Source organism: Rutidosis leptorrhynchoides, chromosome 2 (genome assembly GCF_046630445.1).
Source record: "Rutidosis leptorrhynchoides isolate AG116_Rl617_1_P2 chromosome 2, CSIRO_AGI_Rlap_v1, whole genome shotgun sequence".
Taxonomy (NCBI): Eukaryota; Viridiplantae; Streptophyta; class Magnoliopsida; order Asterales; family Asteraceae; genus Rutidosis; species Rutidosis leptorrhynchoides.
The window spans coordinates 693,050,850-693,067,255 of record NC_092334.1 but is presented as its reverse complement, the minus strand read 5'-3'; the positions used below and the strand labels follow the sequence as shown (position 1 = coordinate 693,067,255).

The window sequence follows — 16,406 nt, the reverse complement described above, 5'->3', positions numbered from 1 at the left end:
TATAGGAATTGAATCAAAGTTTGTATATGAGTATTACCTTGATTTAGAATAATATCTTACTGTAAACAACAAGGATTTCTTGAGGTTGGATGATCACTTTACAAGATTGGAAGTGAGCTAGTAAACTTGGAAGTATTCTTGATTTTATGAAACTAGAACTTGTAGAATTTATGAAGAACACTTAGAACTTGAAGATAGAACATGAGAGAGATCACTTAGATGAAAAAATTGAAGAATGAAAGTATTTTTAGGTGTTTTTGATCGTTGGTATATGGATTAGATATAAAGGATGTGTAATTTTGTTTACATGTAAATAAGTCATGAATGATTACTAATATTTTTGTAATTTTATGAGATATTTCATGCTAGTTGTCAAATGATGGTTCCCACATGTGTTAGGTGACTCACATGGGCTGCTAAGAGCTGATCATTGGAGTGTATATACCAATAGTACATACATCTAAAAGCTGTGTATTGTACGAGTACGAATACGGGTGCATACGAGTAGAATTGTTGATGAAACTGAACGAGGATGTAATTGTAAGCATTTTTGTTAAGTAGAAGTATTTTGATAAGTGTCTTGAAGTCTTACAAAAGTGTATGAATACATATTAAAACACTACATGTATATACATTTTAACTGAGTCGTTAAGTCATCGTTAGTCGTTACATGTAAATGTTGTTTTGAAACCTTTAGGTTAACGATCTTGTTAAATGTTGTTAACCCATTGTTTATTATATCTAAAGAGATGTTAAATTATTACATTATCATGATATTATGATATATTAATATATCTTAGTATGATATATATATATAGTTAAATGTTGTTACAACGATAATCGTTACATATATGTCTCGTTTCGAAATTCTTAAGTTAGTAGTCTTGTTTTACATATGTAGTTCATTGTTAACACACTTAATGATATACTTATTTATCATTTTATCATGTTAAACACAGTGTATCAATATCTTAATATGATTCATATGTTTTTAGTAAGACGTTGTTATAACGATAATCGTTATATATATCGTTTCGAGTTTCTTAATTTAATAAACTCATTTTTTATGTATGTCACTCATTTTTAATATACTTAGTGAGATACTTACTTATCATAATATCATGTTAACCATATATATATCCATATATATACCATCATGTAGTTTTTACAAATTTTTAACTTTCGTGAATCGCCGGTCAACTTGGGTGGTCAATTGTCTATATGAAGCACATTTCAAATCATCAAGTCTTAACAAGTTTGATTGCTTAACATGTTGAAAATATTTAATCATATAAATATACCAATTTCATTTAATATATATAAACATGGAAAAGTTCGGGTCACTACATTCTTCTTCTTTATTAATTTATATATGTTAATATAATTATATCTAAACGAAAAAATTCATTTCTATCTTTCCTCTTCATCTCTTTTACCGCAGTTTTTTCCAATTATTTTTTCACCAAACCTTCAATCTTTCCATTTTTCAACAATAAAAGAAAGACTCACAGTTCTTCATCTTGAACTGTGCTATATATATATTCACACAAATCATAAGAAGCTTTAGATTGGCAAGGTGATGATAGCTTTGTGCCATCAGCGTGTATGATTGGCGAGGTGAAGACGGGTGTAACATGAGCTCAATTGAAAGTGTTCCAATAAAAGTTTCTAAATTGAAACGAATATAACACTTTTAAAGTTGTACCTCATTAGATATGACAATTTAATCCTTACTTCTCGGACGAACTTCAAAATCTATAATATACGTAGTATCAAACAATAATTATAAGGGATCTATTTAATGTATGTTGCATACAATAAGGTTTATTTAATAAATTTGAAGTTCTCTTATATATTACTCCGTAGTATTTGTATTTTATTTTTATAATTTCAATCTAATATTTTTATGTATATATTAATTACAAATTTTAATATTTATAGACGTTTGTTAAATACACCATGGTATACGTTGGCTATACCTAATCAAAATTTTATATATATATATATATATATATATATATATATATATATATATATATATATATATATATATATATAGTGAAAGGATCCATAGAAAACTAGAGTAGTAGAGTATGTAGAGAACTCATAGAACTCATAGATTGAACTTCAATCTATGTGGAGATTGAGCTTCAATCTATGAAAAAAAAATACAATCTGGGAAAAAAAAAACTGCAAAAAAAAACAGCGAATCTGCACAGAAAAAAAAGTGAATCTGCAAAAAAAAAAAAAAAACTGCAAAAAAACGACTCAATCTGCACACAAAAAAGTCAAATCTGCACAGAAAAAAGTCGATCTGCCAAAAAAAAAAAAAAACTGCAAAAAAAAAAACGCAGATTGACTCAATCTGCACGCAGATTGACTCAATCTGCATAAAAAAACTGAAAAAAGTCGATCTGTAAAAAAAAAAAAAACTGGGAAAAATCGTGAATCTGCACGCAGATTGACTGAATCTGCAAAAAAAAAAAATTGAACAGAAAAAAAAATCTGCAAAAAAAAAAAATATGTGAATCTGCACGCAGATTTAGTGAATCTGCACGAGTTCCATGAGTTCTCTACTACCATGAGTTCTCCATGGATCCTCACCATATAATATATATATATATATATATATATATATATATATATATATATATATATATATATATATATATATATATATATATATATGTGTGTGTGTGTGTGTGTGTGTGTATGTGTGTGTGTGTGTGTGTGTGTGTGTTTAATAATTTAAATAATAAGTTATAATTTATAATATTATTATTATTATTATTATATTATATATATAATTTATATTATATTATACATATCATATATTGTTTCTGTTATAATTTAAAAGTTTATAACTACCTTTAGTGATCTGACTCTTGGTTATGAACTACTGATATTAAAGAGAAAGGAGAGAGTAATAAATCATATTGAAGTGAATGGTGCAAAAACTCACTACATTCGATCCTATATTTATACTATAAATTTTACTGTGCAGTTAGGTAAAATAATAATACACTCGTGATCATGAACATAGTTTGTCATCCACTTTATGTCTTTATCATAACACTCCCCCTTGGATGACAAATTATTAAAGAGCAACTTAGTACTGCCTCGTTAAAAACCTTGAGCTACAAGTCTAGCTTTATACCTTGTAACTTCATTTTTCTCATTTCTTTTTCGCACAAAAACCCATCTATATCCCACAGATTTCACATCTTTAGGTGTGAGAATGATAAATCCGAAAACTTTTCTTTTATTTAGCGATTCAAATTCAGCTCGTATTGCTTCTTTCCAATGATCCCAATCATGTCTATTTTGACATTCCATGACAGATTTTGGTTCTGGATCATCATCATCATTCATGATGTCATATGCAACATTATATGAAAATATCTCATCAAGATTTTTCATTTCATTTCGGTTCCATAATATTTTTGAATGTGCATAATTGATTGAAAATTCCGTATTGACATCATCAATCTCCTCTGCAGAAGGAGTATTGATTTGTAGTTTTTCTTGAACACTTTCTTTTACCTCATTATCAGCTGATTTTCTTTTTCGAGGATTTTTGTCTTTGGAACCAATTGGTCTCCCACGTTTCTGGCGTGGCAAAGACTCAAGAATGACATTATTGCCAGTTTTTGGAATTTCAATTCGAGCTGGAGCATTTGCTGCTGGTATATATGATTTAGTCACCCTTTTTGTATCTGTAAATGCATCGGGCAATTTATTCGCAAGTTCTTGCATATGCATTATTTTTTTAACTTCGGTCTCGCATTCTTTTGTGCGAGGATCAAGATACATTAATTGAGGTTCACACCATGAAACATCATTTTCTTTATTTTTTATTTCTCCCCCTAATCTAGGGAATAATGCTTCATTAAAGTGACAATCAGCAAAACGTGCTGTAAATACATTACCCGTCATGGGTTCAATATATATTATTATTGAAGATGTTTCGTATCCAACATATATTCCCATCCTTCTTTGAGGACCCATTTTAGTACGTTGTGGTGGTGCGATAGGGACATAAACCGCACAACCAAATGTTCTAAGGTGGGAAATATTTGGCTGATGGCCAAAAGCAAGTTGCAAGGGAGAATATGTATGACTTGCGCTTGGTCTAATGCGAATCAATGATGCAGCATGCAAAATTGCATGGCCCCATACAGATATTGGGAGTTTTGTTCGCATTATCAATGGTCTAGCTATTAGCTGCAATCGTTTAATTAATGATTCAGCTAAACCATTTTGTGTATGCACATGGGCAAAGGGATGTTCAACTATAATCCCAATAGACATGCAAAAATTATTAAATGCTTGAGACGTAAACTCACCGGCATTATCTAGTCTCACCCTTTTAATAGTATAATCAGGGAAATGTGCTCTCAATTTAATAATTTGAGCAAGAAATTTTGCAAATGCCATATTTCGACTTGATAATAGACAAACATGAGACCATCTACTAGATGCGTCTATTAGAACCATAAAATATCTAAATGGTCCACATGGTGGATGAAATGGTCCACATATATCACCTTGAATTCTTTCAAGAAACATTGGTGATTCTTTTTCAACCTTAAGAGGTGATGGTCTTATTATCAACTTTCCAAGTGAGCATGATGTACATGGGATAAGTGCATCATGAGGGATCCTTTGATCCGCCAATGGATGTCCATGTGTATTTTGTATTATTCTTTTCATCATTGTTGATCCTGGGTGGCCTAATCTCTCATGCCACAAACTGATCATTACAGGATCACATGATTTTTCTTTAACTACCACATTTACTTCAGGTACATTTATATGTGTATAATGTAAACCAGAATGAAGTCTTGGTAGTTTTTCAATTACACGATTCTTATCAGTGATACTTAAATATTTTTCATTTTCTGTTGTCACTGACTGATAATCATATCCATTTTGGTATATGTCAGAGAAACTTAACAAATTTCTCTTTGACATGGGAGAAAATAAGGCATTATTTATCATAAAATTCGTACCATTTGGTAACATGAATTTTGCCTTTCCCATTCCTTTTATTAAGTCCACAGGACCTGATATAGTATGTATAGTTCCTTCCGTTGCTTTCAAGTCTGTGAAATATTTTTTAGATTTGAGTATGGTGTGAGTAGCACCACTGTCTGCAATACAAATATCTCCACCATTTGACTGATTTCTTACTCCAGCAGTATACATCGTGAACTTCAAAAAAAAATATGAGAAACAAATAATGAGTACATAATTCATCAATATATTACATTCAAAACATGTTACAAACAATAGTACATAATAAGGAAATATGTAGTAAACTAGATATGGTGTAGATTGAAAATCTACAACCATTTATTTAACGAGAACATATAATAGGATATCTATATATATAGATATTAGAAATTTATTCATTAAAGTAGTCACAAGTTGGCTCAGTGATTTTTGTATCAAGGTCATCCACAAGATTTGCTTCTTTTCCTTTTCCCTTTAGGGATTCTTGATACCGATTAACAGAATGTTGATTTGTTCGGCAGTTTTTAGACCAGTGGCTAATTTTACCACATCGGTAACAAGAATCTTCAACATTCTTTGAAGAGCCTTCTTCAACATTGTGATTTGTGGGATTGTATGGTGTTTGAATTTTATAATTTTGTGGATTATTATTTCTTTGTCCACGACCACGACCACCACGACCACGACCACCACCACGACCATTACCATAAGGGTGATTTCGAACATAGTTATGATTTTTATTATTGTTATGGTAATTTCCATGATGATGGTTTTGGCCAATATGGCTACGACCTTGTCCACGCCCTCGTCCATGTGCATTTCTTCTTTTATTATTATTATTGTTAATAGCATTAGCTTCAGGAAATGCTAGCGCACCGGTAGGACGAGATTCTTGATTTTTCATCAGTAATTATTTATTAACTTCTGCAACTAAGAGATAAGTTTGAAGTTTGGAAAAAGTTTTATAATTCTGCAATCTTAAATTTTCTTACACAGTTATGTTTGCAGAATGCATTGTGGAGAAAGTTTTCTCCATCATATCAGCATCACTTATTTCTTGACCACAGAATTGAAGCTTTGAACGGATCTTGAACACGGCCGAGCTGTATTCACTTACCTTTTTGAAATCTTGGAACCTTAGATTTCTCCATTCTTCCCTCGCAGCTGGGAGTAATATTTCCTTTTGATTATCGAATCTACTCTTGATACTTTTCCATAAAACATGTGGATCTTTGATAGTGAGAAACATATGTTTTAAGGTGGTATCAATATGTTTGCGAATAAAAGCAATTGATTTTAATTTATCTTGATCGGAACAAGTATTGTTTTCTTTTAAAGTTTCTAGAATACCCAATGATCCAAGATTTATTTCTACGTCCATAACCCATGATGTGTAGTTTGTTCCCGATACGTCTAAGGCATCAAACTCAAGCTTTGATAAGTTTGACATTTTCTATTTTCAAAAAGATGAACAACATAAATCATAATCATAATCAATTTTTTTCATAGACAAATAACAACATGAAATTAGAATTAGTTTAGATTCATAAGTAGCAAACAAAGGAATAATGATATGATTACAAATAATAAAACCATAAGGGAAGGATAAAATATAGGTTCATCTAGTGGTGTACAAGCAACAAGGATGATAGCTATTATGACCAATACAGTAGGAAAAATCATCCTTGAGTTAATCATCTTTTTAAAAAAAAAATTGAGAGTAGTAATTTGATAAAATGAAGATTGATTTGTGAAAATGTGAAAACGGGGATGTTTAATTTATATTTGAAAAAATATAGTTGTTGTAACGTCGTCAGTTGACGTTAACAATCGTTATGTATATATGACCGTTGTAACGTCGTTAGTTGACGTTAACGAATAAAGTCACTATATCAAAACGCGTATGAGTAATATAAAGGACAAGATTTTTTTTTTATATCATACGTAAAGAAAAAAAAAACAAAAGACAAAATCTTTCAAAAAAGATACGGAGTATATATATGAGATCAATTTATCAAGTTGTTGATTTTGAAAATCTTATGTATTTAAAAAGTCGTATTTTTCAAATACTTTAGGGGTATGTTATGTAACTTATAATTAATAATTTCTATCATGTCACTTTCATGTGAATAGTAAATTAATTAATTTCGTTTCATTTACTATTCATATGAATAGTAAATGAATTAATTTCGATTTACTATTTTGTTACTTGAGTAATATATATACATCATATATATATTTTATTTGACGTCTCGGTGTATATGTGTGTGACCCCGAAGGCTCAAATAAAAATAAACATTAGTATGTATGAAATAAATAATGATTAATTGCATAAGTAATCATAAATGTTAGATAACATAAATATAAATGTTAGTAAAGTTAATAAGAGTTAGATTACAGAAATATAATTCAGGCGGTATAACCGACCATATAACATAAATATAAATGTTAGTGAACATAACTGTAAATGTTAGCATACATAAATAAATGTTAGATAACATAAATGTAAATTAGGCGACAGTGTCGACCATATATCATTTAGGTGGTATAACCGACCATATATTAGTTAGGTGGCAGGGCCAACCATATTTAGTATAAATGTTGAGATAATCGTGCTGATAACGTGTTATAATTTAAAAGTTTATAACTACCTTTAGTGATCTGACTCTTGGTTATGGACTACTGATATTAAAGAGAAAGGAGAGAGTAATAAATCATATTGAAGTGAATGGTGCAAAAATTCACTACATTCGATCCTATATTTATACTATAAATTTTACTGTGCAGTTAGGTAAAATAATAATACACTCGTGATCATGAACATAGTTTGTCATTCACTTTATGTCTTTATCATAACAGTTTCCGTATTATATTTATTATATATATTAATATATTATATATTATTTATATTAATATTTATATTTATTAACATATTAATAAAAAAATATTTCAAGTAGCCCACCCACTCAGAATCAAAAGTAGGTACTCTCTTCGACCAGAACCTCTCTGCAATCTACTCACCGGCGACCAACTAACTAACCAACGGTAAGCAGGTCTTTTCAGTTCTCATGTCATCTTCTATCCATCGCTCTTTATCATTCTATTCGATTCCCCCTTTTCACTTGTACTCAATTTTCAGTTGTTTTATAAAATTAGGGCAAACTATTATCAACCCCCCTAACTTTTATGTATAAACATGTATGTATGATTGATCCCGGGATATTTTGATTCATAGGGTTTATTAAGGCCTTTGTATTTGGTGATATGTTGTACTTAATTTCTTGTTAAGATTAGGGTTGCAACTTGCAAACAAGTTCGATTTTTTTTAATTGAGTGATTCGAGTGCCATTCAGTTGATATTTTTGAACTAATTTAGCATAGTTTTCATATGTTTTTCGAGCTTTTCAGTTGATGTTTGCATTTTTCTTGAGGCTAACTCGAGTGTGCGTCAAAAAGACATGTTTAGTGAATTGAATTTTAGCTTTACTGTCTAATCGAGCTCTAGTATATTGAAGCTGAAGCTCGTGTTGTTTGCAGCCCAACATACATGTTTTGTGACAATTACCTTATGCATTTAGTCATACGATGGCTTGAATATCACAGTAGTAGGCTAGTAGCACTAATGTCTCTTGTCTTCCGTAAAGCTTTTTTCGTTTTTGCGTTATGCGATGCTTCGAATTTCAAAGGTAAATAAATCACTTTTTGGTGACAGAATTACTTCAATGCTGTAAATTAATCAAGCAAATAAAGCGTGCCGGAAATGAGAAATTTAGTTAACTGGGTTATTGTTTGTGCCATTTACCCTTGACCAATGTTGGCTTAGTTGTTGACCTATTGGGCTCCTAATAGGCCCCTTAAAGTCAATACAGGCACAAACTGCACAATCATATTCATTTTCTTTTTGATATATATATATATATATATATATATATATATATATATATATATATATATATATATATGTATACATACATACATACATATATAGTCTCATCACTTGAGAAGAGTCTGTGCAGTTTAATAACTTGTTTTACATGTACAATAACAGAAGCGTTATCAACAACAATATAATAATGGCTTCCTTTCGAGCATTTCTGAACAGTCCTGTTGGCCCTAAAACTACTCATTTTTGGGGTCCTGTAGCCAACTGGGGATTTGTTGTTGCGGTATGTCTTTTTACTAGATTATTGATAGTCTTCAAGAGGTGGCAACATGCGTGGGTTGGGTAACAGGTTGAGACTGGTAATAGTTCCGGTCCGAAAACGAGTCAGGTTGAATGAGGTTGCAAAAAAAGTAAGAAAAACCAGATAATTAAATGGGTCAAAATACATCTTGGGGCAATGTTCAACCTGTTTTTCTAAATGCTTTTTCATTTCGATTATTCATAAATAAATGGGTCAAAATACATCTTGGGGGCAATGTTCAACCTGTTTTCTAAATGCTTTTTCATTTCGATTATTCATAAATAAATGGGTCAAAATTGAACGGGTCAAAATTGCCACCACTAGCAACAACTGACTTTTACTGAAGTCTTTAGTTGGAATAAATTGGCAGGGGCTGGTGGACATGCAAAAACCACCGGAGATGATATCTGGCAACATGACAGCAGGTTGGTTATCCTTCATTTATATGAATGTGGTTATAAAGGTTAAGATTGTAATTTTACCCGTTAACTTATTGGTACAGCGATGTGCGTCTATTCTGGATTATTCATGAGGTTTGCATGGATGGTGAAGCCTCGTAATTATCTACTTCTAGCATGTCATGCCTCAAATGAAACAGTTCAGATGTATCAGTTTTCACGATGGGCAAAGAGTCAAGGGTAAGCATCTTTTCATGCAATGCCGGTTATACTTGTATCAGAGTTTGCAATTATAAACCTTGACCTGAACATCTTATGCAACCTGTTCGACCCATCCATCTTTGGAACTAAACATGTCCTGAACCCACTTTAGATCAGTTTGGTTACAGTTAAATTATTTTCTAATTTCTAGTTCGACTAGTACAAAATTGTACAATTTCTACTCGCCCTACGTATGCACTTTCACTAACTTTTTTTTTTACTTTCTGTTTGAAAAGGTACTTACAACAGAAGGAAGACAAAGCTCCATCTACTTAAAACCAAATTTATTATCTATAATATCCTTTCTGGACTCTGTGTGTGTTAATTTTGGTTCTATTGTTTCTTGCTTCTTCTTCATTTGAAGCGAAATGTAATTTTTGGTTTAAAACTAAGATACTATGGCAACTACATTTGCCATCTCGATCCCCATTGATGGTGATTCAGGTCTGATGATTTAATCCTTGTTGTTACTGCATTTTACGTCACTTCTGCATCTTGTTCTTTGGTATCTTATCTTATTTAATAAAAAATGACGTATTCTCTGTTTACCCTGGTCTTTGAAACTCGGCAATGGAATTATCATGATCAATCTACTGAAGCTTCTGTTGTACGATATTATAATACGAGTATTATGTAACGTACTTTTTGTTACTTTTCTTATGTATGTGTAATGTAATTCTATTTAAGTACAATTGTGCCATGAACTGGAAGGTTAGGATGGATTTTCAGTTCTCATAAATTTTGTTTTATTCCAATACTATTTTTTATTGACTACTAGTGAGCGATATCGTGAAATTGATATTTGTTATTAACTAGAAAAAAATTTGCCGCGCGTTGCTGCGGTGTATTTGAATATACATTGTTTGGTATTTAATATATTAATGGTTTGCATATTGCAGTGAAATATTTTAACGTCTTTTATGAAATTAATATTGAGCGAAAACTTAGGGGAAAAATTCAGGAAAGAAATGGGGCAAAAGGACTCGAACTCTGATTTTTTTCCTTTACAAACTCTTTAACTTACCACTTGTTTTAGTCATTACTTGATATATATATATATGATCAATCCAAAAAAATTAAAAATATGTTTGTTTCGAATATAGTTATTTGCGCTTTTTTAAAGTTATTTCGAGTTGAATGGTAATGCCAAATAAATTTAACTTGGGGCGGGTAAAAAATCCGATATATATGTATACAATAAGTAATCCATTTTTTTTTTTTTTGAAAAAACTCCGTTTCGAACATAGTTAGTTGCGTTTTGTTCGTATAATTATTTCGAGTTGAACATTGATAACGTATAAATTTAACTCGTTGCGAAAAAAAGATAAATTCCGTTAAAAATTTGGGTGAGATTTATTTAACGTTTATTATATTAAAATTGAAACTTCTATTTTGCCCCCTAATCTCTTGCTTATTTTTACTTTTAAACCTTGAAAGTTAACAACTATCACCCCTCAAGTTTGAGGCACTTGACCTTTCCCTTCCCTAGCAAAAACTACATTTATGGTTGTGAGTTCAAATGGTCAAAACGACCAAAATGTTGGTGAGTATTAATATACATGGAAATAACAATTAGAATATAATAATTACTCTATATTTAACAACAACAACAATAATAATATAATAATAATAATAATAATAATAATAATAATAATAATAATCTATATCTATATTCTATATTATATATAATAACAAAGTTGATTTTAGCTAATCAACATTCAAAAAATTTTAATGGAATAAAAAGTACTATTAGATCAAATCTCAACTTTCAATATTGGCCATGGATTAACTTAATCACTCAACATTTGTCTCTCTTCTTCATTTCATTTGTTTGTTGACTAAACTACCCTCTAAACAACCGTGCCTAATGAAAATATGGGGTTTAGGTTAAACTTAAAAAAAAAGGCAACACTTTTTCAATTTCACTAGAGAAGCGGGAGGCGATGGCTTCAGAGATACCTTTGAACCTAGCCACATCTTTGTGTATTCAAAAGATGCAATTAGGGTTCGCAAAAATTGTTACGTACCAAAGCAATCAAGCAGATGCAATTAGGGTTCGCAAAATCAAAAGGTTAGTTGAATCTTTATCCTTCTTCACGATTTGTTCAATTGTTTAATGTTATCAACACTTTTGTTTATTAATTCTGAATGTTCATCAATCGACGCTGTTCAACGAATTTTTATATAAACGATTTTATTAGTTTGTAATTGCAAACTAATTTTGCGATCGATTTCGATTAATTAGTAGAACATGATTACTGGTAATGTATAATTGTCGTGTTTTGATCCTTTTAGGGTTCTTTAGTGTTGTTCGTAGTTTACAACATCGACATCAGTTATGTCAATTTTGTCGTCTTTACATTTTATCTTAAATTGAAATAAGGTCTCATACGATTGATTCATATAACGATATCGATTTAATTTGACTATTATAATTTTTATCTAATTATTTTTGCTCAAATATTTGGTATTGGGGTTTCTTGATTGTTCAATTACATATTTTTGCTCAAATATCTTAATGTGTAAGACTAACCCAAAACAGAGTGTTAAGAATCTAACGAAATATGAGTCCAGAATTAAGGTTTTTTTTTTTTTTTTTTTTTTTGTTTTTTTTTTTGTTTTGAGCTTATAACAAAGTTGAACTAGCTTTTAGTTTTTCGAATGGATTATGGGTTTAAGATCGACATCCGGTACTTTATCGAAATAAAGATGTTTGTAGTATGGTTTCTGATTATGATGTAGGTATCGTGCTTTTGATTTACAATAGTTGTTGATAACTATCTACATTTTTATTTATGCTTTCAACTTAGATTTTTGAAGACAATGTGTGCAACTTAAATTCTTTGAACTTTTTGTTTAGGTGTTCTAGATATGAAATGGTGTAAAGGTGAAGGGGAAGCAAAGATAGTAAGCTTCAAGCCTATTTATGGTAAGTTAAGATCAACCCCAAATTTCATTCAAGTATTTCAGTGTTGTATATCATTTAACAAGACGGTATGCCTGATTGCACAATATTTGTGCGTGAATATAGAGGTTGATGTTATGGATTATATATTAAAAGAGACATTTAGGGCTCATTATTCTTTTGAGGGTTTTAAGGTGGTAACTGATAGGCTCACAAGATACACAAAATGTTATGGTTTATTGAATTTTGGAGGAGAGATTGAGCAAGTATGTACCATAACTGAAATGAACGGAAGAATATTTTCACCTAGGCTAATACGAAAGCACTGACTTTTATCAAAAAGAGCTTGGTCGGTCAATGGTATCCAAAAGGTATATGTTTTATCTTTACTGGCATCACATAATGTAGCTGACTAATTTTATTTGTTTGGATCCTAAATCGATGGCTCACTTGGTTATCACATTGTCAATTGGTTGTTAAAGTTGTTTATTCGAATGATCACACGAACTGATTATTATGGTTGCATTGTTTCAGATGCACCATGGCTAAAGGTGGCAAGATGGGCCAGTTGGTCAGGTTGAATAACGGGCCATAACAGGGTTGGGTTAATGCACCCCCACTTATAGGTGTGTTGCAACCTTTCAATAAATTATTAATACATTACTTGTAGTTATAAAAAACTATGAATTTATGTTAGTCTAAGTCAGTGAATAATGTGGTTTAGGAGTTATATGCATTAGAAGTAATCATAATGTGGTTTAGGAGTTATATGTATTAGAAGTAATCTGTGATTGGATTCAACAGTTTCACCTCCTTTGACCCGGTTGAAACTGTAATACGATTCAGACCCGCTGATAAGTTCTTTATTGCATTTATCAAATAAGTACACTATAACGCATTGTCATATCATTCCTGTGACATTATTGTACAGTATAACAAAAGCCTTTATTTGCTACTATTAAGAATGCAATCAATGTTTTAATATCTACGGAGCAGGAAACAATGGGACTACAAATTTTGAAATTGGTCTTAAGTACAGGTTGTTGTACATTTGATTTGTTTCGGTTATCTTCATTTGATTTATTTCAATCAGCACCATGAATATTCTAGAACGAGTTATGTGTATACGCGACAATTGTTTGCTGCAATGCAACCATACATGACTTATTAATGCTGCAATGTCAGAGTTATGTGTTAGATGACAGCTAGGGATGAGGCTAAGGTTTTTTCTCTTGAACATATAAATGTTGCTATGCGGGACCATGTATATGGAAAACGTAAGCTAAAGCTGCTCGTGAAAGTATAATGGTTCGGTAATAACTCCAAATTTCTGCTTGAATCTATTTCGCTTATTTGTACAGGTTATCCTTCATACTTCAAACCAAGTATATCTGGCAGTAAGTAAATTAAGGGAGCCTTGTGAATACATATGAATACCAATCAGTTTTGTAATGATGACTATGGTACAATTTTTGAAGGGGAGTTCATAATGAGTGGAGGTTGCAATTTTGACCCAATGAAAGTTAAGATTACGTTTTATTTTTAATGGGTAAAATGGGTTAAAAATCTAAAATGAAAGCGGGTCAAATGGGTCGAAAACGGATTTTTAGGCATAACACTTGCTTGATTCCATCGTTATGAAAGTTAGATTATTATTGATTTTTTTATGTCTAACACTTTGAACTTGTCTTGGTCTTGCTATAACTTGTTTCGTGTTCCCTACGTGCCTTTTGTTTATTATGATAATAAGTAGGGATCTTGGTTCTGTTTTTGTCATAAACTTGACAATACTATTGGTACAACATTAAGTTACCTTAGAGTATGAACCTTTACATGTAATTTTCTCTTTTAAATATAGACTTATAGTAACACTAATAATGTAAACCCATCTGTAGGCAAGCCTTATGCAAAGTATTGTCTATTTCACTTGAGGATATAAAGAAGTACCATCTACACATGCACATTGATCAAGAGTGGACAAATCCATTATATTGCCAGGGTTGAAGGTTCCGTCGAAGTATTTTTTAAATTCGCTTCGAATAAATTGGATCGTACTAGGTGTGCCAATTTGACATATTTTGTATTAAGTCAATGGATTTCGTATCTTTAACTTTTTAATAGGTTAAAAGGAAATGGAAACAGGTCAAAGGGCATCCGATTATTATTTAAATTTACATAATGCCCTAAACACTTCTCATTTCAAAAGGCTAAATTTTGTGTCTAATAAGGTAGTGTTTGTAAAAAATGAAGCTACATGCAGTTTTTTTCTTCATATTGTGTCAATAGGAAAAGCTCGGAGTGTACGTTGAACCATTTTACCATGGAATGCGGTATACTTCATTTGGTCGCCATTTTACCAAATTGGAAAAGGTGGAGAAGGTGACAAAATAATAACCCATTAACCTGCAAATCTATATGGTTCTAAATTATTTGTTACTTGAAATGCTTCATATTTTACAATTGTTACCTTTGTAAGCGGGTTCTTACTTATGTTAGTCGCTTTATTAGTAGTTTCTTTGTTCAATTTATGATAGATTAACTCGGTAATGTGTAGGTTGTTGACAAACTGCAATTGTATATTAAAGATGATGACATGGTAAGAAGTTGCTATTCTTGGCCTTAAAAGATTATTATTTTTAGATGTATGGGATGCTATTAATAACCATTTTATACAATGTATTATGTTTAAAGGACATTTTTAAGTTGAGGTGATCTCTTTAGTATGTATTCCATCTAATAGCCAAAGTATGTTTTGGAATTTATGATTTGGTTATTAAGTTGTTGATGGATATTAGTTGATCGTGTTTCAGGTATACAGACCCTCCTACCAAGATTACCCTTTGTGACCCTTACCCAATGTGTTATCAAAAAACCAGCTCTAATTTTACCCTAAAAAGTTGATGTTTTTATTTTATATGTTTCAGAGTACATTTGCTTTTGTATCAAACTCTTTCTAACACTGGTTAGTTTAACTGAGTGGAGATAGTTGATTTTTGTTGTGATGCAAATGATTTCAGTTGTCTTCTAAAGAAACTATTTGAATGATAGATGAGTTTTAAATGTAACTTTGTTTGTAATTAGATGTTCTTTTTTTCAGTCGTGAGACCGTCAACTTACTTCATTTACTTAATGATTTTTACCAGATCAAGAACATTTACAATTATTAATAGTACAAACTAAATCATTATAAACTAATCACATGATCACAGTCTTAAAAAGAATCTATATAACTTAACTTTAAACATTATATCAAATTATTAAAATACAAAGAATTACATAAAACTTCATACTAATAAATTTTGTTAATATTAATATTAAATTACTAAAATACATGAATTACATGATATTGTAAACTAATCATTTTAATTACAAATCAATGTTAGTAGGCTTGACAAGTTTCGTTACATCAATTAAATCATTTACAAAAGTTTTATGTAAAATCCCGCGAAGTCGCGGGTTATAAGCTAGTAGTAGTAATAATAATAATAATAATAATAATAATAATAATAATAATAATAATAATAATAATAATAATAATAATAATAATAATAACTAGTTAATTACCCGCGAATTCGCGGGGTTTTGTGATGGTTTATTCAGAAGTAATGTTTATAATCAATGTATTCAATTTAAGTACTAATG

General features: G+C 30.6%; 1 protein-coding gene and 1 long non-coding RNA gene across 3 annotated transcripts; both read left to right on the top strand.

The window, feature by feature from the left end:
* The first annotated feature begins 7,969 nt into the window (after window positions 1-7,969).
* On the top strand, window positions 7,970-10,576 carry LOC139894074 (mitochondrial pyruvate carrier 1-like). Its single transcript, XM_071877272.1, has 5 exons — window positions 7,970-8,061; window positions 9,065-9,182; window positions 9,571-9,625; window positions 9,703-9,838; window positions 10,096-10,576. The coding sequence occupies exons 2-5, from the start codon at window positions 9,090-9,092 to the stop codon at window positions 10,133-10,135; spliced, it is 324 nt and encodes a 107-aa protein (XP_071733373.1). The 5' UTR covers window positions 7,970-8,061; window positions 9,065-9,089; the 3' UTR covers window positions 10,136-10,576.
* A 1,196-nt stretch (window positions 10,577-11,772) lies between these two features.
* On the top strand, window positions 11,773-15,821 carry LOC139894073 (uncharacterized). Of its 2 annotated transcripts, XR_011774795.1 has the most exons (7): window positions 11,773-11,930; window positions 12,720-13,135; window positions 13,299-14,077; window positions 14,660-14,781; window positions 15,051-15,143; window positions 15,319-15,360; window positions 15,575-15,821. It is a non-coding gene; the product is annotated as an uncharacterized lncRNA (long non-coding RNA). The 2 variants fall into 2 exon arrangements; XR_011774794.1 differs by having other exon boundaries at window positions 13,299-14,781.
* The last annotated feature ends 585 nt before the right edge of the window (window positions 15,822-16,406 follow it).